Raw genomic sequence first — 23,712 nt, 5'->3', positions numbered from 1 at the left:
ACATCAAAGAATATAAAACAATCTTACCTTGTAGCCATTCTTTGTCTTCCATTCTTTGTGGTGCATTATGGGTCAATAAAACTTTATTTAAAAAAAACACAGTTTTTCAAGCAGGAGCACAAATACAGTGCAACGGTAATGAAAGTTGAATGCCCAATCACTCAGTTTTTCTGAAAAAAAATCTTTACATATGGTTGAAACCCACAATATGGGATTATAACCTGTTAGATTATATAGTTTTAAACACATTTCTAGATATATTTATGTAGTTACTTGAGTATTTATAATGCTAAATTGAGGGACAATGATGTCATTTTTCTCTGGACTCATTACGGTAATGAATTTGTGATGCAAAAATCAGTTAGAACATTTTTTAAAATACTATTTTTGTACCAAACAATGAACTGAGCCTCATAATAGACATTGTGTACTTTCTTATATAAGTTATTTATAACATGTTTTTTTTGGTATGTCCCAAAAAACTTGACGGACATAGCTTTGGTTGGCTTCATGAGAATCACCCCATTGCTGTTGAGTACTGGCCAACCAGAATCAAGTATTTAACAGAGCTGCACAGAGCCTTGGGTGTAGACGGGATATCATGAGGGAAAGCTGCGGCTAGCTTTTCGTAGTTGCTCATCTTGTTTTTAGCTTAGGACTCCTCCAGCGTTAATAAATCAGGTTCTAATTAAAACAACCTGAATGATCTCCACAGGTTTACTCTTCTAAGAAAACAAGCGCACACAGGCAGTAATACCAGTCCACACACTGAATAATGCAGCTTCTTGTTAAAATCAGTGTTAGGTTCTCAGAGGGGCCTCTGACTGGAATCGAAGTGGCTGTGAAGAAAAGTTTACTGCCTGACTAAAATACTTCCTTAGGTATGATCTAAAATCCATCCATAAGCTCCAACTGGTCCAGAACTCTGCTGCTCGTATTATCACCCAAACTCCGTCCATCAATCACATCACTCCCGTCCTTCAGATGCTTCACTGGTTACCGGTCAAAACTCTCATCAATTTCAAGATTCTGCTCCTCACTTTTAAAGCCCTCCATAACCTCGCTCCTCCATACCTCTCTGAACTTCTCCACATTAACACACCCAGCCGAGCTCTCAGGTCTGCTTCTTCTATTCACCTCACTACACCACCTGCCCGTTTAACCACCATGGGGTCCAGAGCCTTCAGCCGGTCTGCCCCCCGCCTCTGGAACTCCCTCACACCAGACATCTGTAACATCGACTCTCTTTCCATTTTTAAATCACATCTCAAAACACATCTTTTTAAACTGTCATACTCACTCTGATTACACCTCTTCACTGCACTGTATTTGATCCTATTCATTTTATTTGTATTTATTAATTGCACTGAATCATGCCTTTTTGATTTTATCAGCTTAATTTTGATATTGTTTTTTTAAGCTCTGCCCTGTACGGTGACCTTGAGTGCTAAGAAAGGCACCTTTTAAAATAAAATGCATTTATTATTAATAGGTTTTATCAGGGGTCTGGATTTTTAGCATGAGAAGTGTTCTGGTTTCTGTTTTTAGTCTGAGTGGTATTCAATAACCACAGATCAGCAGGCTGTCTGTATGGAGAGCAAAAGCAGTCGGAACACAATGAGGATTTATTGATCTCTCTGAATAGATTTCTGAATGAAAGTGCAACTAAAAAACTTTACTCAATCAAAAATTTCAACTTGAGTAACACATTTTCTGGATGGTGTTGGTTTTCTTCTCCTCAGGAGGACAGACCTAACATAGCTGTAGTTTTACTTTTTACAATCCGTCATCATGATGTTGTTATTTTGACTAAATAAAAACACATTCATTTCATTTATACCACAAGAAATTTAATCTTCTGTTTTGGGTTAACACTGCCAAAGTAAACCAGAGTCAGGCCTTTGTGTAACTTACTATTTACAGTGAAACTGGGACTCAGCAGGAGAACAGGCACTACTTCAAACCAAGAAATGATGGCGTTAGCTTTGTAGAAAAACATGCTGGATGGTAAAGGAAGCCTTGGCTGACAAGTGGTTGATGAAAACTGAAGGCTTACTGCTTCTCACAGTTAAACAATGACTGCCGATGAGTTCTGAAATTGCCTACGGTGTAGTGATAAAGTTAAAGATGGTGACCTGCCTTGAAACACAAAGGAAGTCGTTGACTGGGATTGCTTAATGCACATTCAGCTTTTGCCTCTTACATCAACATTTGGTACAAAAAGCTGAATGAAAAAAGTCCTGTGTCTAATAGATTCATAGGAAACTGCTTGTCAGTTTCACAGAGTCCAATTAATGTCATAACATGTTTTGTTTTGCCAGCAGATCCACTCTGAAATGAAGTCACCACAAACAGCTGCTGTTTGTTGTCCACCTGTAAAACTTTCCTCCATGAACAGGTGTGATAAGGCAGGTGTGCACTGTCCCCGCTGTCTTAAAAAGTAGGACCTCATCTGCATATCACCTTACCTGTCACTGAGCACCTGATTGTGGAGTCAGAGCTCTGCTTCACCTAAACTCTTTCACACCTCCCTCGGCCAGCATGTCTTTGATTCAGTTTTTCCTTCAGACCTATTTTCATCCAAAGAGATTTCATTTATACTCCCACAGATGTATTTTGTGCCCATTGATTTTATTTTCCTTTCAATCATTTTAGGTTAGTTCAGCTTTCAGGTATCTTCCAACAACCTGCTGTCAGATTTCTGGAATGAAAACTTCACAATGAATAAATCTGATAATGAAGTCCGTATGCTCCACAAAAGATTCCCCAGGCCAAGAAAATGTTTTGCTCTCCACAGCTGCTGTGTAGTCTCAGTCTAATATCGGCTGTTTGGAAAAAGTGAAAGTCTGTTAAAAGTCTGATAATGTATTTTTTTTAGTGTGGGCCCTGAGTGTTGGGTCTAAATGAATGAAAGGTATACAAAATTGTTGCATAGATAGGTTTAGCAGTTCTAGGGGACAAGTATACTCGTCAGAGTCTGCCCACTAATAATACTGTCTTTGCTACTGATTTGATTTGATTGTTATTCCAAGTGTCTGACAAAAATATACAAATAAAATAAAAGAGAAATAACAAATAGTAGATAAAAATAATTTAAAAAATGCTTCTCTACAAAGCCACCAGACTCCATTGACAAAAACAGTAATTCCACATGGCAGTGCACGGGAGTTGCTAGTCTACCTCTGCCTTAACCATTCATTCATTCATTCATTCATTCATTCATTCATTCATTCATTCATTCATTCATTCATTCATTCATTCAATCATTCAATCATTCATTCAATCTTTCAATCATGTTTGTGTTACAAAGTATTAGGTACGTTTACATGATACATTTCTGTAACCTGTCACTGTAACTGGTAGTTGCAGTAGCTCTCCTTTTTGTAAATTGGAAATAACCTTCTAAAACTCTAAAACATGAAAGTAACACAATAATAAAGATAAGCCAAAAAAAAAGGGAAGCAGTAAACCAGCAACTTCTGTGTTCTGCAGGGTAAAGTTGCTTTTTTTTTTTAATAGATAGATAGATAGATAGATAGATAGATAGATAGATAGATAGATAGATAGATAGATAGATAGATAGATCTTTATTTGTCCTTAATAAGGAGATTTGTTGTCACCGTCTGTACAAGAATACAATAAACATCCACCCAGCCTTACAACAATGGTGCACATCATCCCACATATATACACACCGGACACACATAAACACACCTGACACATTACATTGGCATTTTATTTAGCAGTGCTATGGCCAACGGGACAAAGCTTCTACCAAACCGGGCTCGCCTACAGTAAAGGGATCTGTATCTGCGACCAGATGGGAGTAGTGTGAAGACCGAGTAGAGGGGGTGTTGGGGGTCCAGTGTTATTGTCCGTGCTCTGCGTATGATGGCTCTGTTGTTGAGGTCAGACAGGTTGGGTGTGGGGAGGCGGATGATTTTGGTGGCAGTGTTTGTGGCGCGTATGAGTTTGTTTTTGTTGGAGACAGTTAGCATGTTGTAGTAGCAGGGGGAACAGTAGAGGAGAATGGGTTGGATGATGCTTTGGTACAGTAACAGTAGAAGATGAGGGTCAACAGAAAGTGCTTTAAGTTTGCGGATGGCAGAGAGTCTTTGTTGGCAGCGTTTGTGAATGTCAGTGGTGTGTTGATCAAAGTTAAGTTTATTGTCCTGGGTGAGTCCGAGATATTAGAAGTGATCCACTATTTCGACTGCTTGATTGTTGATGTGGATGGGGTTGTGGGCCGGACTGTGAGTGCTGGAGGAGTGAATGACCAGTTCTTTTGTTTTCAAAATGTTTGTTGCTAGAGTCTGGCATTTGCCCATATACCGATCACAGGACGTGGTTTCAATGCAGATGATGCAATGATCAGACGCAGAAGTATAAACCAGGCTTCACTGCAAAGGTGTAGTGACAGCAGAACTAGGTAACAGTGCTGTTGTGTAATCACAATGCATAAGCAACTTATGTTACAGCCTCTTTCACTTCTGACAGCTTAAGGGAGCAATTACTAATCCATTATTCATTGTTTCATACTCTTAAGTCCATAAAAAACACAAATAATATTAAAAAAGAACTTTAAAGGTCATGGTTTCATAAAACTTAAGAGGAGATATCAATGTCTCCAAAGCAGGCACTGGTCACTTCATCAGAGTCATGTAGAGTCGTCACCAACACATTTGCATCCAAGATTTTTTTTTTAACACAGCTTGAAGAGCACTGATTGTTCTTTATTTTGTGCAGTAACACATTTCACTGATACCAAAGCATCTGAGTTTCTTAGGTAATATTCTTAAAGCATCATTTTCTGAGCCATGTCAAAGTATGAACAAAAATAAAACAACCAGATTTAAAAAAACACTGGAAACAACACTTTCCTTTACTTCAACAGCATGTGTGTTTGATTTGTTGTTGATAGAGTCCAGTGTGGAGCGGATGTTTTAAACGGTGTCTGTAGTGATGTTGTCACTAGTTTGTGATCGCTTGTTTTTGCGACACGTTTTAAAAAAAACCTTTGCAGAGAGCTTAAGCTGGAGACGAATCATCAAGAGACACATGAGGGATTTTAATATTAAACCTCTCCTGGGTCCGCTCATCTAAACAGCTTTAATATGCACTTGTACAACAACAGAATGCACTTCAGCTGTGGTAACAGTACACTGTCATCATAAATTAAAAGTCAAATAGCTTTAATATTTGATCACTCGACCTGAGCAGCCTGAGGCCTCACTCTGACTCCTGAGCTGTACTTCTGAACCTCTCTGCTTTATGATTATTTCATACAGGTTTTTATGTAATTCACTCTTTCACCTGCTGACTTGCTCGATTAAATCTTACCTCAGCTTAAATTAGTGAAACTGCAGCATCGTCCTGTTCGCAGTCGTTTCACTGAAGAGCCCAAACTCAGACAGACACTTCATCTTCTACGAGTAATCAGTAATGTTTGCAGCAAGCAGACCTGAATGTTCTTCAACTTAAAAGCCTTTTGGCTGTTTAAATGTTTTGATGCAGCAAAGTGTTCTGGAGCGTTTCCCAAAACAATCTAACGGTGTCAGATTAATCAGCATGCAACAGCGCCTTCTCTGATGTTTGTGTGTTTCTTTTAGGCGAGGAGTGCAGAGATACCCGAGCTGAGGGCTGAGCCGCTCATGCGCTCCTGCAGCAGCAGCACGGCCAGCATGAAGGTCAAGAATGTCAAGAAGTGAGTCAATGCACACACACATGCACGCACACATCTGCCTCCGCCTGTCTCCTTCACCTCTCTCTCATCTCTCCTTCCCTCTGATCATCTCCTTTTATCGCTCTAACTGCTCTTTATCGCCTCTGTTTCCTGCTCCAGTTCCTCTCATTCCCTCTGTCTATTTCTGTGTCTTCCTCCTCCTTCACTGCCTCTGTTTGCACTGCGCTCTAATTCTCACACACACACACACACACACACACACACACACACACACACACACACACACACACACACACACACACACACACTCTCACACTCAGAGGTGTTATCATGAGTTGTGGATGAAGTGCAAACCAAACTATGTGTGTTGTGTTTTTCAGACTCAACTTCACTAAAGGACACTTCCCAAAGCTGGCGGAGTGCGCTCACTTCCACTATGAAAACGTCGACTTTGGAACAATTCAGGTAAAAACACACCTTCATGCTTTTCTCCTCAATGACTGTGATGCTAAGGATGACCGTCACAACTTTTTAAGACAGGGTTCTGGTTTGTAGATCTTTAAGACCATTGACTTTATATGCAACTGGATGACAAGTCCCCACGTCCTTTTATGCCACCCTGCAATGGGCGCTGACACCTTGTGCTTTTGCTTTTGGTGCAACTTCTGCTAACGAAAACTTGCATTTACATTACCATTAAAACAGCAGAGATCCCTCAGGTTGTCACAGTCCACAGCAGAACAGATTTAATGTGTTGATCTGAAGCAGAAACTCACCGTTACAGAAAGTTCAGTGACTTTTGTCTTAGTGTTTGTTCCACTTCTACTCTTGTAATCCAGTAAAGCCTGCTGCAGGAGCCTCATTGGTCAACAGTGCTGTCAATCATGGTGTTACACCCTCTTTTGATACCATCAGAAAACTAATTCAAACTAAACTTTCAAGCTATATGAACCCTTGGACTCAAATCAGCATGATAAGAGCTCACTTTGGTGACAGAAGGAGGAAGGCCTGTACTGCAGACAACCAGTAGAGGGAGCTCCAAATATTTTGCTTTTGTTAGCTGTCATGTTGTCTATCTTCGAGTACAGTCTATTAAAATGTGCAAGCAGTGTCTCTTTGAAGTCTTTTATAGGGGCACATCTGGGTGGCCCAAAGCTGAACTGACGCTGAGCCAGTTGTTAAAGGCTGGAGAACACGAGACAGAGCAGTCAACCTTTTGTCCGAGGCTCTCCAGCGTACATCAGTCAGCATCTTTCTTTCTTCAAACTTTAGATCCAGATATTTGGCTAGTAGAAATAAATGGGAGATCTTTACACAAGTATCCTGAAGATCAAAACTTTGTATCGAGAAAACTGATCCTAGGTAGGAATGCCCTGATCACACTTTTTAGGTCTCGATACCTGGGCTTTGGTATCTGCCGATACCGATACTAGCCAATCTGATACCAGTAGTTATTTAAAAATCTCTATTCCTTAATGTGAGGATAGTATCATGTTTTGGCAACTTCAGGCTTTTCTGACTTTGTAAACCAAAATAAAGTAAACATTTTTAAACTGACAGTATCATTATTCAAGAGATTATAAATGTGTACCAGCAGTCTGGTGAGTTAATGTTCATAACTAATAGATGTGTAAACACAGAAAAGCATAGAACTGAGATGAATAGATCTGCCATATGGATTGGCACTGTATATCGGCCCCTTGTCCCCGATATCCGATCTAGCTTTTTGAGTCCAATCTAGCTGATATCAGATACCAGGATCGGATCAGTGCATCCCTAATCCTAAGTTACTGAATGTGCATGTGTATACACAGTCATAATTTCAACACCAAAGCCTAATAGTGACAATAACTTAACGTGGAACATTCAGAGAGTTGGATATGAAACACTCTGAAAGAACATATTTGTTTAGGAGGGTTGTGAGTGTATCTCTAACTTGCTTGGAGTCCACCTACTCATATTTTGTTGGCTGTTTCAGTCTCTACATAACTTTTGAGATTACCAAACACATTCTTCTGACCTTGTGTTCCCTTCTTTATCTAAGTTCTCTTTGGTGCCCTCTGTTTCTTCTTTTTCACCCCTCTCCCCAGTGTACATCAGCTTTTCCCTCTAACAATGCTCTGCACGTTAAACTGTAGACGACCTGGCTGTTTTCAGGTTCATCTCTGCAGTGAGAGAAGCTGTGGGATGTATCCCTCTAGAGTAACAACATGACAGAGTTTAAATTACTAAATGAACTCTTACTGAGATTGATTTCTGAGCCAGCTCTCAGAAGACTCCATGGCGAACTGATTGCTTTCCTGATGTTTTTGATTCACCTCTGTGATTTTAATGTGTTTATTGAGCTGGTTGTTAAAAATCAGAGCACCTCGGGTGTCAGTCATGATGTAGACGAGGCTTTGAAGTTCTCTTTCTTCATGTTCCAGCTATTCCCAGCAGCGTCAGGTCTGAAATGTAGAGATGACGTTCATAAAGACAGAAGTGTGACTCACATCTCATCCAGTCGATGTCAGGCAGATTTCATCCTTCCCTTCGTTGATATCATGAAGATGAAGATGATTTGCATTTGTTTGATGTCGTCTTGAATCGAGCATCGCAGCGACCCAGTTCTCACCTCAGCCGACGATGTTTGTGTTGAGTTTGTTGAAGTTGTGTGAAGCTTTAACTTCTCTATCTGCCAATTAAACAAGCAGCTGAGCGAGGTAATTAATATTCTTAAAAATGCATTGTGTTAAAATACTGTCAGAAAACTTTCACAGCAATCCCCCTCCCTGACTTCATCTTATTCTCAGCTTGCAGCTCTCCACTCCTCTCCTGTAAATGTGCTTTATCTCTTCATCTTTTGTTGTTAGCATCAAAGTAACGCTCCAAAAAGTCCAAGTCTGGTTTGATTTTCACGTCGAAAAATGTCAGTGTAGCTTACAGATGCTTGAAAACAGACTGTCAGGGCTGTTATTCTATATTTTGTCATCAATCTGTGTGCTGGACTAAGAATATGCTTTAAAACAAAAGAAAGTCAAAGAGTTAATTGTGAATACTCTAATCTAGTAGAAGAAGGAGATTGAAAGAGGCGGCTGTGGCTCAGTGGTAGAGGCGGTTGTCTCTCAATCGGAAAGTTCTTCTGTCCACATGCCGAAGACACGTAACCCTCTGCCATCACTGCTTCCCAACTCTTCTTTGTGTTTTTTGTAATCTCATAGAAACATAGACGCACAAATTACAATATATTAATTCAGCTTGAGCTTCACATATGAAGAGGATTACCAGAGCACAGCACAGACTGTTTGTCTTTGTAGCTGCTTTCATATCCATTCCCAGAGACACTGTGAATTCAGAGAACACAACACAGATGCCATGAGGAAGAAAATCAACCCTTTTTAGTTGTCATGAACAGTTTACGATATTCAAGATGTGAAGGGAAAAAGTTCACCAACACAGGTTAAGGACAGTCCTGGAATACGACCAGAGTCATCTCATTAAGATATGAAAGATAGCAGAGCAATAGAATCAAGTGTAAACACCAAAATACACAAGAAGTTCGTTATAGGAGAAAGACGTTTCTTGCACTAATAATGAAGTGTTCCTGCTCATTGTTGTTTTACTGCTGCAGTCCATACTATCATAATAAAATGACTTGTTCTGTTATTACTGAGGGCTGATCTGTTGAAATTTAAAGAGTTAATTTTACCTGCAGCAAACAGGAAATGAGAAAAGCGAGACATGAGGGGTTCGGGTTAGTCTCAATGAATGCAGAGGCTCTGTGATGTGAAGCAGACAGTACATTCTTCATTCTGTTTCAGAGCAAACGACAAGTTATGGATCCAAACTTGCCCATACTAGGCTACATACTACACCAGCTGAAGATCTATACTGCCCAATGATCAATGAAAATACAACACTCTGCAGTCAGCTTAAAACTGGAACTCTGAACATAGCCTGGTCCCAACCACATGAGTTAGAACATCACCATGAGGCAACCTGGTGACACTGAGAACTCTAACTTTAAGCCCAAAAGACCTGGTTAACCCTCTGGCTTTGTGGTATAACCCCTTGCTTTTATGCTGTGTGGTTGTTGCAGTCCCTTTCATGTTTAACTTTATTTATATATTACCTTTCATACATAAAAACATGCAGCCCAAAATGCTTCACAGAATAACAGAGAGACAGAAAACAACAGCAATGGTAAAATTATAAAAGGCAGGATTATAAATAAAATACTTAAAAATAAGATAAAATCAATACAATAAAATTAATAAAATGATTAAGAGTGGAAAGAAAAGTAAAAAATAAGGTAGCGTTAACAAGATCAGATGAACACAAGAAATAAATAGATAAATAAATACTTAATTTCTATAAATAAGATAATTAAATGTTAAAAGAATAATTTAAATAATAATGATTAAAATTGTAATAAAAATAATACAAAAAATAATAAGAAGAATGCAGTCCAGGGATAAAATAAACTACTCCAAATTAAAAGCTAGATTAAAAAGGTAAGTCTTAGGTTTACTTTTATAGCCTAGGGGCATAAAATCAGAAAGCTCTCTGGCCGGCGCTTGTGTGAGACACACGAGGAACAATTATAAGGGAAGTATTGGAGGACCTCAGTGATCAGGCTGGAACATAAAATGACAGAAAATCAGTGATGTATGGAGGAGCAAGGCTGTTAAGAGTTTTAAAAACAAGTACAAGGACTTTAAAATCAATTCTAAAAGGGTTTCTCTGAATGAATGCAAGTTATTTTACAGCTGGATGCCTGACAACATGATTTACATGAAGTACAGCTAAACTTAATGTTAATATGATAAAATGTGGATTTTAAAAGGGTTTTAAAACTTTGCAATCTAAAAAGAGTCTGTTAAAGTAACACCGAGTTGGTGAACTATTCCTTTAAAGGCTCCACATTGCTGCTAATTGTGAAGCTTCCAAGACAGTGATTTTTAAGCTTCAAACTAATGCATGCTGGGAGTGAGGCTTTGCTTTGTCAGACTAAACAGACATGATCAGGTTAGAGAGATGACATGATTTGTAATTAGAGGTCCCTGACTCTCTCCATCAGAAACTTTGTTATTGTATCAGTGAACCAGTAGGGGGCAGCAGTCAGCTGGATTTCTCTCACCCTGCTGTCCCGAGGGCAGAGTGAGAGAGTTGAAATCCCTTTCACCTGCAGGTTATTTGTTAATGGAGCTCAGGTTACACCATAGAATCCATCTTTTCATTCCCTGCGTGCACACAGGAAACTCTGCAGCCCACATGAACCGGGTGCAGCCAGTCTCTCTGTTCTCCTTTTGTTGTCCCAGCTGTGTGTGCAGACTGGTTGTATTGGCACGACTGTCTCACCCTTTGTGGCTCTTATTCTTCGTTAGAGTGTCCTCGTCTTTTAGTTTCGATACTCAGTGTTTTAGTATTCAGCCCGGCTGCAGCCTCAAGCAGAATCTACCATCTTCTTTGTTTGTTGAGGGATTAATTAATCAGGATTTGTTCCCACTTGTCAGTCAGTATATTTTATGTATAATTTCATCTGAACCAAAGCCAAACATGTTTACTTATTTTATTAATTGGTCACAAGTGTATTCTGTTTATTTGGCCCAAGCAAGTCTGACTCCATCTGAATACGTGAACATTTAGACGAATAAAAACATCACGTTCAGAGAGGATTACATCAAACACTAGTTGATATTTAATACACCCACCATGTTTTCAGCAGCTTTAACGCAGACAGACGTGGACATATTCTCTGAAAGTTGTTATGTTTGTGTTTAAACCCCACAGTGTTTCTACTTTCTGCATCCTCTCCCTCTCAGATCTCGTGTGTGCTTTTCTGGACTGAGGCAGTGTTTGCACTCGGGCTCAGGTTGGCGTGTTAAAGCTCCTTCTGCTGGAAGCTCATTCTTTCATTTCCATAATAAAAACGCTCGCCAAAGGAGAGTTTGAGTCAGGCTGAGTTTTGTTGTGGAAACACGAGGATCTCAGAGTCACAGGAGGCCAGTGGAGTGTGTCTGCGCTCGGAGCAGCTCTTACGTGGCACTTTTTCCTCTTCTGATGTTTCTAATGATGTCTGCCTGGTGACCTGCCAGGTGTTTTGGCAAAGAAGGAATTATCAAAGTGTGAGAAAGGATGGTGAGAAAGTGGTGAATGCAGACGATATTCACTTTGAAGTTTTATTTCATGAGTTCAAATAGACATCCTTTTACATTCTTTAGTTTTGACAGGTTGACTGGACCTGGAGAGGTATTTATTCACCTCCAGGGCAATTATGCAACCCACTGAATCCCTAACTACGTGGACTGTACTGCAAAAAGTGATATCTTAGATACATAAGTTATACCTAGCTTATTTATGCCATTTTTTTGTCTGTGAGATATATCTTCAGCAGGATATCTCTCACAACGTTTTCCTTTTTCTCTTTGCTTTTGAAAGCTTATTGTTTGGAGTTTGTAGCAGCCATATCTCACCTTTATTTCAACACTATGTGTAATAGATAATTCACAGTGTGAACAAATGAGTGGGAAAGAAAGTCTGGCAAGCAGAAAAGAGCATGAAGCAGGTTCAGTGCGAGCATGATGATGTGAATGTCATCACCCCTGCCCACTCGCTCGTGCTGAAGGCTCCTGACTTTTACCTGCTTCATTCCCACCTAGGCTCACCTCCACTTCTCAGAGATTTTACGACGAGGCTGTTTGAGTTCACACCACAGCTCATCGTGAAATTTTCAGGGCATATGTGAATACGGTATTTGTCTCACTGCCAGTGTATAGTTTTGATCTGAATGATAAGTATAAAACTATGATATCCCTGATGAAGGATGATAAATTACTGCTGCTGCAGACTGTCCTGTATTCTGTCTTTGACTCGTCTTTGAGCTCAGTCTGGAATTGATCAAGGTTAAATAAAGAACACACTTCCACTCTTTCAGCCCAAACTGCAGAAAAGCTACACAAATCTCACAGATCAATTTCACCCTCAGTTTGAATTCAGGTGTTATATTATTTCGATTTGAGTCGAAGTGTCAACACATGACATTTTAAATGGCAGCTCTGCCCTCGCCATGCATGAGTCAGCTCAGCCACCTGCAGCTGTGTCACACACTCTGGTGTTTGTATCGTGTTTCTGTGGGTGTGTAGGTACACAATATATAACAGGGTTACCTGAGGTGAGGAGAGAGGTAGTGCTGCAGACATTTATTATAGATTCATAATACTGGTGGCGCTTCATTAGTTTGGACTGACATTTTATCTGATATGACAGGCTTTTAAAGTGATGCTTTAATTAGGCCCACTCCACTACTGCACCTTCAATATTCAGATGGTCTAATGACGTTCAGCACACACTCCCATGCAACAGGTGGTGATACACATATAAAACTGACTTGGCATGTTTGTCATGGGACCTCAGTTTAGGTTTCCTTATTGGTAATCAATCAATCAATCAGACTTTATTTATAAAGCGCTTTTCATTCAATGGCATTGTAACACAAAGTGCTGTACATAAAAACAACTTAAATAGAATACATTTAAAAAAATAAAAAAAAGTCCTACCCCCAGCCCTGACCCCAAACCCACCCCACAACCCTAAGGTTAAGAACACAATATATGCAATATATAATAGTAATAATATAATAGTAATAAAATCAATAAAAATAGAATAAATAAATAAAAAATAAAAAAGAAGTTGCTGAACGAACTGAGGAAATGCTCTCATGATATATTAATGAGGAAACACTGAGGTAAAATAAGATTTTAAAGCTCAACACTGGAAATTAAAATCACCAAAATAAAATAAATGTCTAAGATAATAAAACACTAAAATATTAATCCATTAAAAGACCATGAGATGCTATACTTAAAATAAATACACAGTACATAAATAAATAAAGTAGAATAAAAGTGACTAAAATTTGGACAAGATAATAAATAAATAAATAAATAAATAAATAAATAAATAAATAAATGAATGAATAAAACTGTTAAAAATAAAAATAAAACTCAGATGAAAGCGAGACAAAAAAAAGTGCATGTATGATATTATATCAATTCAACTGAAAGAGAAATCTGATTGTTTTTTTGCAGTTAGATGGAGAAAAAATCCTAACATTTATTACCATTCCAGGACGGACCAGGTGTGTTGTTACGTCTGAGAACTTTGCTAACTCCCCATAACTTCCCACTGTGTGTGTCTTTACAGCACAAAGAAGAAGGACACTATAAGACTTTTTACATGCTTGTTCTAACATCTGAGGCACCTTCAAACCCCTGCGTCCTGTAAATATTGTTGACACATCTTGGATAGATTTTCAGACCTCTTGATGATGACTTGTTGATGGGTCTGAGGTTTCTATGACCATCCTGCTGCACCATGAACAGAGTCCTTTGCTCTGCAATCCGCCATAATCGTCCAATCAGGCTGCAGGGAAAGTGTTTGGATATAGTTCGACTCTTGTTTATGCCTGTTACACACCCGTGGAGGGGGCAGGTGTGCAACATAAAGTTAAAAATAATTTCTACATCAGTCTCCCCGCGGTCTCCAAACCACAGGCGGTGCTACCCCAGGGTGAATAATGGTCAAAACAAAGCAAACTACCTCCTTTTAAAACACTTAGCCTGTAAAAAACAGGAGGAAACAGGGACAACAGATAAAGGAAGCTCACCCTGCTGCATCATAAAACACACAAACCTAAAACTCAGAGTGAATGAAACAAGACAACACAAAAGAACATGGAGTGAACTAGTAGGGAGGTCAAGGGTGATTCTTTTCCCCAGCCAATCAACATGCTCCATCTACTGATTGACAGCAGAGATCCCCACACATCCACAGACTCCAACAGACTTCATTTTTTTTAGTATTATATACTGTTGTGAGTTGTGTCAAGTTTCCTTGAAAAAGGAAGTTTAGTTAACAGACTTCTTTTAAAAACAATAATGGACTTTAAAGTGTATAATTTCACATTTCTCTGATACTGAAAAATCTCTCCGAGCTCTTCAGAAAATGAGTCTTTTGTTTGTGTAGGTGATCATACCATAATGAGTGAGCTCTGGACAAACACTTCTCATTTCTGCCTCAACTGTTATCTTTGTTGATCGGTGAGGAAATGGTTTTGTGATCAGTTTTAAAGTAGAAACAGGCCACAGCTGTGACAATAACTCAAACAGGGTTTGGTATGTTTGCAGTGAGGAACTCTGCTCACACAGACTGGTACAAGAGAAACACAATTGGCACTTTGGTGTTGGTTGGCACATGCTGAATCTTTTAAATATTCAAACTTTTACAGGGGAGCTGTCAAAGCTTCTAACTGGTTAGAAATGCTCTGGTTGACATGTTTGATTTCCTGGGACAGTCGTCATTTACACCCCAAACTCAACACCTGCATGGACAGATGTAAGCTGTTTATTCTGATCTCGCTCTCATCATGTAGAGAGCTTCTACTCCTGCAGCTAACATGCACCACACAGACCTTTGCTCACCTCTACTAACCCCTCTGCTCATCACTGTGGCACTCTGCATGTATTTATGGGGCTCCTGGTAGCATGAATGCCTCCGGATTTTTCTCCTCTGACCTGGCACATCGACAAGCTCTTCTGGCTCATTGTGGACTACATATTTTATTAATGTGTGTACTCTTTGGTTTTGGATGTGTCTCTGTGTTGTTCAAATTCTGCTGGAAGGCTGATATTTACGATAAGATGGAACAGTTGCGACTGGCAACCAAAATTTCAGCAATATAACATTCAGATTTAGTGAAGTTGCACAATCTAACGTTTGCTTTAACAATAAGTGAACTTGTTGACTCGTCCACATGCTGTTTATATTCAGAGCTGCAGTTTGTTTCTGAAAGGAGATGGCTGTTTGCTTTAACAAGCATGTGTGTCTAATCAAGGAACCACTTCCTAAAACCCACGGTTCCTCTTTCAAACAGGACTGTTTTTCTGTACAAATAGTCTCTCTGTCCTGTTATCTTTCACACAGGATAGTACTACTTAATGTCTCTTTTGACAGGCCTCCAGCTTCCCTCTCCCTTCCCTGATGGCATCTGAATACATGACATCAGCGAAAAGAAACCTTTATTGACTTAAACACTTCTGTCCCACTGTGCCAGTCAGCCCTGCACCTCCATATGGTTTTTCAACAACCCAGCATTTAGTCCCGCCTTGTCGCACACTGCGGTTCAGCTCTTACACATTTTACTATTAATGGACAGTTCAAAACCACACCGTCAGGCGCCGTCCCAAAACTGTCTCCGTTTCCAACTACTGTTTGGTGCTCGATGATTAACTGCATCTGAAGTTATTCAGAGAGCGATGCAGGGGAACTCCAAAGAAAAATGTTCTCTGGTTGTTGTCCATTGGCTGTGATGATTCACCTCAGATACAGAGTTTTACACCAGACTGCTGCTTTTTTACATGGGCCAGGATTCTCTGCACTCTACACAAGTGATCTCAAACCTTGGCTCTATTGTTACTTTTTGTGGGAGTCAATCAAGCAGCAATCTGATGTTAAAACATGAAGCCAATATGAAAGTGTATAAAGATGCCGTTCCTCGAGTTTCCACTTGTAAAACTCTGACAGGTTCCATCTCAAAATGGCCATTTTTTGTAGCAGAATTACACATTTTTACAGTTTTGCTCTCTGTAGCTCATTTATTTATTCATTTCAACCATAGACTCTATAATAAATGGAAGTAGTATCCGGGATGTCACCAATCTGTATCTGAAGTGCTGTTTTGAAGGCTATCATCGACGGGTGCCATGTTGGAAATGCTGAACTCAACCTAACTTCTGTCAAGCTAGTGTGAGGTAAAGAAGTGAGACTTTAGCCTAACAGCTACAGGGGGGGCCCGCCTTTGTCAAGTCAAAACTTGTATTTTTTTATTTTATTTTACCTTTACTTTACCAGGAGTAGTCCCATTGAGATACAAAGTCTCTTTTACAAGGGAGTCCTGGCCAAGACAGCATCATAAACATTTTCACAAATAGAACAGGACAAAACATATAGTGACAAGTAAGTAATTACATCGATTTGTAAATTAGCTGTGTTAAGCTCTAAAACATGTGTACAAGCTGATCAGATGATCCTTTATCCTAGTTTTACAATCCTCCAATCCAATTAAACAATCCAGTTTCAGGTGACCTTGAAGCTCAAACCAAGAAGAGGGAGCAAAGACATTAAAAGCACTTTTACCAAAGACAGAGTGAGTCCGAGGAATGACAAAAAGAAATTGTCCATGGGACCGAAGATGACAGCCAGTGATAACTTTAGGAATCAATAAGGAGCATAAATAAGACGGCAGCTCCTGTATATACCAATGCTCCATTCTTCTGTTGTATAAGGAAGACTAGCCTACCTTTTCATACAAGATACAGTGATGTGTGCGGAAACCTAAACCAGAAACAAACCGCAATGCAGCGTGGTACACCGAGTCCAACATTTTCAGAGAGGCTGAGGAAGCATGCATATTAAGAACATCACCATAGTCAATTACAGATACAAAGGTTGCTAGAATGAGCTTGTAAGTTTAATATCTCCAAAAATAACAAGTTCTAAAATAATAACCCATGTACAATGTGTTCCGAGAGAGAAATGAGCTATTCAGACATAAACCGTTTTTCAAACCAGGCTGTAAACACATCTAATTTTGCTGTGAAGATTGCCTTTTTTGAATGGGTGTGTATTTAGTCTCCGGTGTTTTTGCAGCCAGCTCGTTGTACTGCAGTTTGTAGTACTTCCCTATTGCCCTATTTAAGACCAGAGGTTGCCGCTTGATATAGACTGAAAAGGGTGTCAGTTTTTTTTTGTAACTCATCCATTTGAATTACACTAAGGCTGAGAGTTATCAATAAATAGGCATTATAAGAGGTGTTGCTGGTCAAAATAAAAGTTGATTCAGATCACTTTATATAAAACGCAGATCTAGATTGTACTTTGTCATATTTTGTTTTACAAAGACCCAACATGAATCCACTATGAGCAATACAACTGGCAACAATTATCAAGTTACAATATCCACCGCTATTGTTTGCCATATCTGATTTATATGAAAAACAGATACTTTATTTACATTTCAAATATCAGTTGTTGTGTGCATACACACAGACACAAACAAACACACAGCAATAAAAAAACAATGACAGAGGGGAGGAGAGTAGGAGATATGTGGAACCTGACAATATTTAATGAGCAAAATTATGTATCACCAGTACATGAATTATGACAATGCTTTCTGTGTTCCACATCAGTACATGCTCTCGGGTGTTCCAGGGGTTTTGAGGGTCGGACCATTCAGGAAAAGATCTTGTTTACATTATAAACAGGTGCTTAATTTAGACACAGACACCAGCTGAGCAGAGAGATAGAGGCAGAGGAGAGGGAGATTGAACAAGAGGTGTAAGCTATAAGCTGATGTAATTCAAAAATTGACTTTGCTTACCTTCAACCAACAACAAATGATACCTTTAAAAAAATAAAAATTTGACTTGAATGCTCTGCTAGAGTCTTTTACCAAATAACTGTCTTGGACAAAACTTCAGAATAAAAGCATTGTGTGAAAACAAGGGGTGTCTCTTCATAGAAAGAACAGATCAGGCTTTTGCTTTGAAAAGCATTCCAGAAGAGCTGCCATTCTATATTTTAAATGCTTGTGACATATAGCGGATACAAAGCTCATACAACCCTTAACTTATCACCCCTCTGTGTATTTTGGCTGAGATCCATGATAATGAGTGAGCCTGAACAAACACTCATTGGTTGCAGCAGCTCTGCTTTTCATATTTAAGGCTTATAATCAACCACAACAGCACTTTGTTCGTTGTGCTCCTGCTGTAGTACGGAGGTCACAGACAGATACTGTACTCAATTCTGAAACACAAAAGCCCTCTGTGCTCACACACACAGACGGATGCCTTACAGAGGATGTGAGAGCAGAAATATTATGCATCACAGAAATAACAGAACAGAATTAAGAGACACCAAAACAACTGACTATGATTTCTTCTTTTTGCACAAGTTTCTAGATGCAGATTAAAATAAGAAAGGAATAAGAGGCCTCAGAAATTCAACATGTGTGTGTGTGTGAGAAAGACAAAGACAGAAAGCTGTTCTGTGTTCATCCTCGGACAATCATCATGGCCAATCAATCAGAGTTTAACAGCAGTGAGAGTAGCCCCTCCTCTCCTCTGGTTCATGGTTTTATAAAGGCTGATTTCAGTGTGCAGGAGCATGAGAGTGTGTAGCTGCGTGTATGTGTGTGGTCATGCGTGTGATAATGATTGACGCCCCTCTCAGGCCGGTCACTGTGTGTTTCTGTACGGCTGATGTGTCTCGGCTGCTTCGTCTGCCCTCAGTCGATGACAGAAACAGTCTGGAGGGGGGAGGGGAGGGGGTCATCATCCACTCTTCCTTCCTTCCTTCCTTCCATCCATCCCTCCATCACTGTCCTGCCTGAATCATGACACAATATGCTCCTTACCGCCTGCTCCCCCCCTCCCCTCTCACAAAGGACCAGGAGAGATGCATAGAGATGAATTCCCTCCCCCCTGTGGGACCCCCATCCATCAACTGCAGCATTAAACTGCAGACAGCACACAGCCAGGCAGGCCCAGCTTTAAAGGCACACAGTCCCAGAGAAAACCAATGAACACAATCTGAATCTTAAGAGCACTAAGGATTAAAAAACGTGTAGATATTGGTGACTGGAAGTGTGGACACAGCAAAGTGAGAGTGTGCTAGTAAAGAAGTGATGTCAGACCCTTGATCACATGTTCATTCAGAGGAGCTCAGTGCACTCCTTGTGAGCAGAGGATGATGTAACGCTTCAACTCATTCTGCCCTTGTTAGAGGAAACAAAAGACTGGCCAGAGAGCACACGAGCACACACACAAAAATACACACACACACAGACTCCCCTTTTATCTGCGTCTAATGGTCGTTACCGCCGGACAGAACGAAGGGCTGAAATGTGAGACTGAACTTTAAAAAGTTAGATGAGATAAACTGAATGCAAGAGAATTTAAGATTCTGGAAGGAGAAAAGAGGTCAAATAATCACATTGATACATTACAGATAAATAGTTAAGTAAAGAGACTGATGGATGGATACTTGATTATTTACAGGATGTAACACTGTCACAACAGCTACAATCACAGACACAACCCTCGATATGAAAACACTCAGGCACATAAAAGGTACACAGAAAGATACTGAAGTAAGTTTCTAAATCAGACCAAACTTACACATTATATCTGAGGAATGTAACAGTGTAAAAATCTAAAAATCTAATAATTACAAATGTATTGGAAGTGGGGATGGGATTACAAAGGGATGGGTCGAGATCATAGACTGTATAAATAATGGACGTAGTATCCGTGACGTCACTCATCTGTTCCTGAGCGCTGTTTTGAAGCCAATCGGCGGCAGCAGCAATGTTGGAAATGCCGAACTCAACCAGGCATAGTGTGACGTAAAGGGGCGGAGTTTGAGCCTTCTAGCCAACAGCTATGTGTTCCCGTCCAGGAGTCAAGTCAGTCATGTCCTTATTTGGGTAAAAACTCGTTATCTTAATATCTTCTGAACCGTTGCGTTAGAAAAAATCCCCCCCCCCCCCCCCCCCCCCGTACAGTGTGTGCCGATAGAGAAATTAGCTACGAAGAGCCAAGCCATTTTTTGAACCAGGCTGTAAACATGTTTATTAATGCTGTAAAGATCGTCTTTTTTGAATTGGTGTCTATGTGATTTCTGGTGTTTCTGCAGCCAGCCTCAAGCGGACACTTGATGAATTGCAGTTTATAACACTTCAGCATGGGCTTCATAGTTTGAGACAGGAGGTTGCCGCTTGGTTGAGATTGGTGGAAGAGAGTGGTGGTAGTTATGCACCAAAGGGTCAAAGTTCACCAGGAACCTGCCCTTCCAGCTGAGCTAAATGCTCCAACTTTGAGTGTGTTCTTGTTCCCTGCATTTATTCCTAAACTGAAAGCACCTAAACCCTTTACTTTTCTTTTTTATTCAGGGTCCGCTTCTCTCTTTTGTTTTTTGATTTCAACAATCAACATTATGTTTTAGTTCATACAGTCGAAGTGTGACTTGCCCAGACACAGTTAAACTGCGGCTCAGAAGACATGAACAGGCTCTCTGAACTGAAACATTCTGTCCATGTTTGCATGAACGTTACATGTTTGTGAAATGCATCAGTTCTGTAATCAGATGTACAAACATGCACCAGAAGTGATGTTCCTGTTCTTCTCTGCTGTTTGGAATCCGTCCACTAAACTGGCCTCCATCCAGTCAGCAGGAAACTCTTCCAGCCAAAGTCCTGTTCCATACACTCTCTCTTGTTATGGCATTTTCAGCTCGGCTGCTCTGATTTATTCCTCCTTCCTCCTTCACACTTCACAAACTGTCCTCTCCTCTCCTACCTGACCTGGGGGGGCCTCCGGCAGGGAAATGCCAGAACGTGGGAACATTAACTGCTGTAGGAACCGATTGACTCCAGGAGCGCTGAAAGCATGTTAGGAACGTCTCGCCCCCTCATGGCCTCCTGGAAATAAAGTGGAGAAAAGGTTAAATTGAAATATCCCTCTGGATGTCCACATGTTTTAGGTGTTTGCTACATTCCAGTCATCCTGTAACTCTTGGACATTGAGGTGCCATGACAGACACTGTTCATCCTCACACTTCATGACCTGTGTTTGTTCCCTTTATCCACATTGTGGAACACTTGGATGGTAACGAGCTGACAGTGAGATGAGATAACAGCAGTGCACAACTTTTAGCTGCTCACTTTGTCTGTCGGTAACAGTACAACAAAGTCGGACACAAGTATAACAAACGTACAAGTACAACACTTCCACCTGAGAAAAAGAAACGCTTCAACTATCTAGCGTACTCACCCATGGTTGAGGCACAAAACCCAGAGAATATTATCCAAATGAACAACAAATAAATCACTGAAAGGCGAAGTATCATGTTGTTAGTATGTTGCTCTCTGTCTACACACCAGAAATGATTCAAATGGGTTATGTTGTGTGCAACTGTGCGTGCACTTTGAATAAAAGAGTTAACATGGTACAGGAAGAGCTCAGCAAAGTGATGAGATAAACACTTTTCCCGCAAGATGCGCCAAAACCAACATTGGATTGCGTATCTTTTTTTTCTTGTAGTTTTGTTAAATTATTTGATATGAACATTTTTAGTAGCATGAAGGGCAGAAAACCAAGCTGTATAACTTTTACAGGCTAACTGTTGACAGTAATTGACATGAAGGAAATTATACTTTATAGGATTGGTATCTTTCCCCCTTTTGTGCCGATCCTGTGCAATACGAGTAATGTTCAATATATGTTTGCTATTTCCTGAAGTGCGTTTCTTGGTTTACACCTGGATTGTTTTGTATCCTATCGTATCCTGTAGTATTGTGTGGTATTGTAAAGAACTGTGTAGTATCATACTGTAAATCTCAATGTGATGTTTTGTGACACTGTGTGATTCAGAAAAAATCACAACCAATGTTTAATCAAAGTCTTAAAGCAAAGGTTGGTTTCACACATAGACCATATCAAATATGGACGTAGTATCTGTGACGTCCAGACTACACTCGTCTTTTGTACCAGGCTGTAAACATGTTTATTTCTGCTGTAAAGGTCGGCTTTTTTGAATTGGTGTGTATGTGGTTTCCGGTAGTTCCGGAGCCAGCCTCAAGCAGATCCTCGATGAACCGCAGTTTTTAGCCCTTATGCTTTGGACTCATATTTTTAGACCAGAGGTTGCCACTTGGTTTCACAGTGATGTTTATGATTACACAAGAAGTGTCACTGATGCTGGATGCAAAAGAGAAGGGGATTAATATAGTTGTTTGTGTTGCATACAAATCTTAACTTTAAAGTACAGGGTGGTTTGTTCTGTATACTTATATGTATATTATACTTATAGTTTTATCCTAAAGTTAGATAGAAAGTTGCTCGATCTCATGTCTTTCTTGTAGTTTTGAACTACCTTCATGAAAAATGTGCCATATAACTACATTCATGCTGTTATAAATACATCCATGTTCAATCATTTCAGTCAGTACAGTCTGCACAAGTAGCATCACAGCCATGAGACTGTAGTCCGCAGCATAATACTCGGCAAGTCATTTTTTTTTTTTTTGTTTGATAGTGTGTTTTCTGAGGAGCTTTGCGTTTTTATAAATGTTGACACACATCGCAGAAAATGTCTTTTTTTATCCCTGCTTTAACTCACTTTGACCTCATATTGCTGAACGCTTTTTGTTTTCTCTAATGGTCTTGAAAGTCTCATATCAGTGGTGTCTTCTGTGTATTTACAGTCTCTATGAGCGAATGTGCTCACAGTAAACAAGTCTTACTATAACAGGATTTAATTTGTGAACCAGCTCCAAGCTGTGATCTCATCCCCTCACAGCGCTCTGTGTCTGACTTTAAATCCCATTGCTCGGCTCTGTCCCTCACTACATCACTTTATATAGTGTTAGATGATTCTGGATGTAGCTCCCTCACAAGTTCTCCTTCAGCTCTGAGGCTCTGCAGTGAAGCCCTGCAGGCAGTCCTGCTCTAGAAAACCCTCCAGTTCTGCAGTCTGACAAAAAATACCACTGCATGAAAACAGTGTCACAGGAGACTAGCCGTTACATTCACAACAGCACTCTCACATTTCTCCACTGTTTCCATTCTCAGATGTTAAAGACAGCTTATTCTCTCAGTGATGAATCACCGCCAGAGATATGAGTCAGGCTCCTCACGTTCTTCAGTCTGACTAACAGGCTGAGGTCATTTTTCCATCAGAGATTCAATCAAACTGATTAAACTGAGCGGTTCTGCTGTTTGGGATTTGTGTAACAATAAATGCTGCAAGAATAGCACCGTGATTTTTCCTTCTTTTCGTTGGATTCCTCGTTTTGTTGTGGTCCACAAGAACCCAGTGGTTTCATGCTACAACCCTGAAGAATTTGCAGTGAGTCAGCGAGCTTTCACCGCTCATTACTTAACATTTGGTTCATAAAGTTGATGTGAGTTTCAGTCTGTGGTGCA

General features: G+C 40.0%; 1 protein-coding gene across 2 annotated transcripts in view; it reads left to right on the top strand.

The window, feature by feature from the left end:
- arhgap32b (Rho GTPase activating protein 32b) overlaps positions 1–23,712 on the top strand; it is a 181,558-nt gene that overhangs the window by 88,951 nt on the left and 68,895 nt on the right. For both annotated transcript variants that reach the window (XM_034683589.1, XM_034683588.1), the window contains exons 4-5: positions 5,610–5,704; positions 6,064–6,148. In XM_034683589.1, the coding sequence (XP_034539480.1) occupies positions 5,610–5,704; positions 6,064–6,148 (180 nt within the window). The remainder of the gene's footprint in view (positions 1–5,609; positions 5,705–6,063; positions 6,149–23,712) is intronic.

The sequence above is a fragment of the Notolabrus celidotus genome, chromosome 5, assembly GCF_009762535.1.
Source record: "Notolabrus celidotus isolate fNotCel1 chromosome 5, fNotCel1.pri, whole genome shotgun sequence".
NCBI lineage: Eukaryota > Metazoa > Chordata > Actinopteri > Labriformes > Labridae > Notolabrus > Notolabrus celidotus.
Note: the sequence above shows the minus strand (reverse complement) of the source record. Positions and strands in the feature narration are given on the sequence as shown.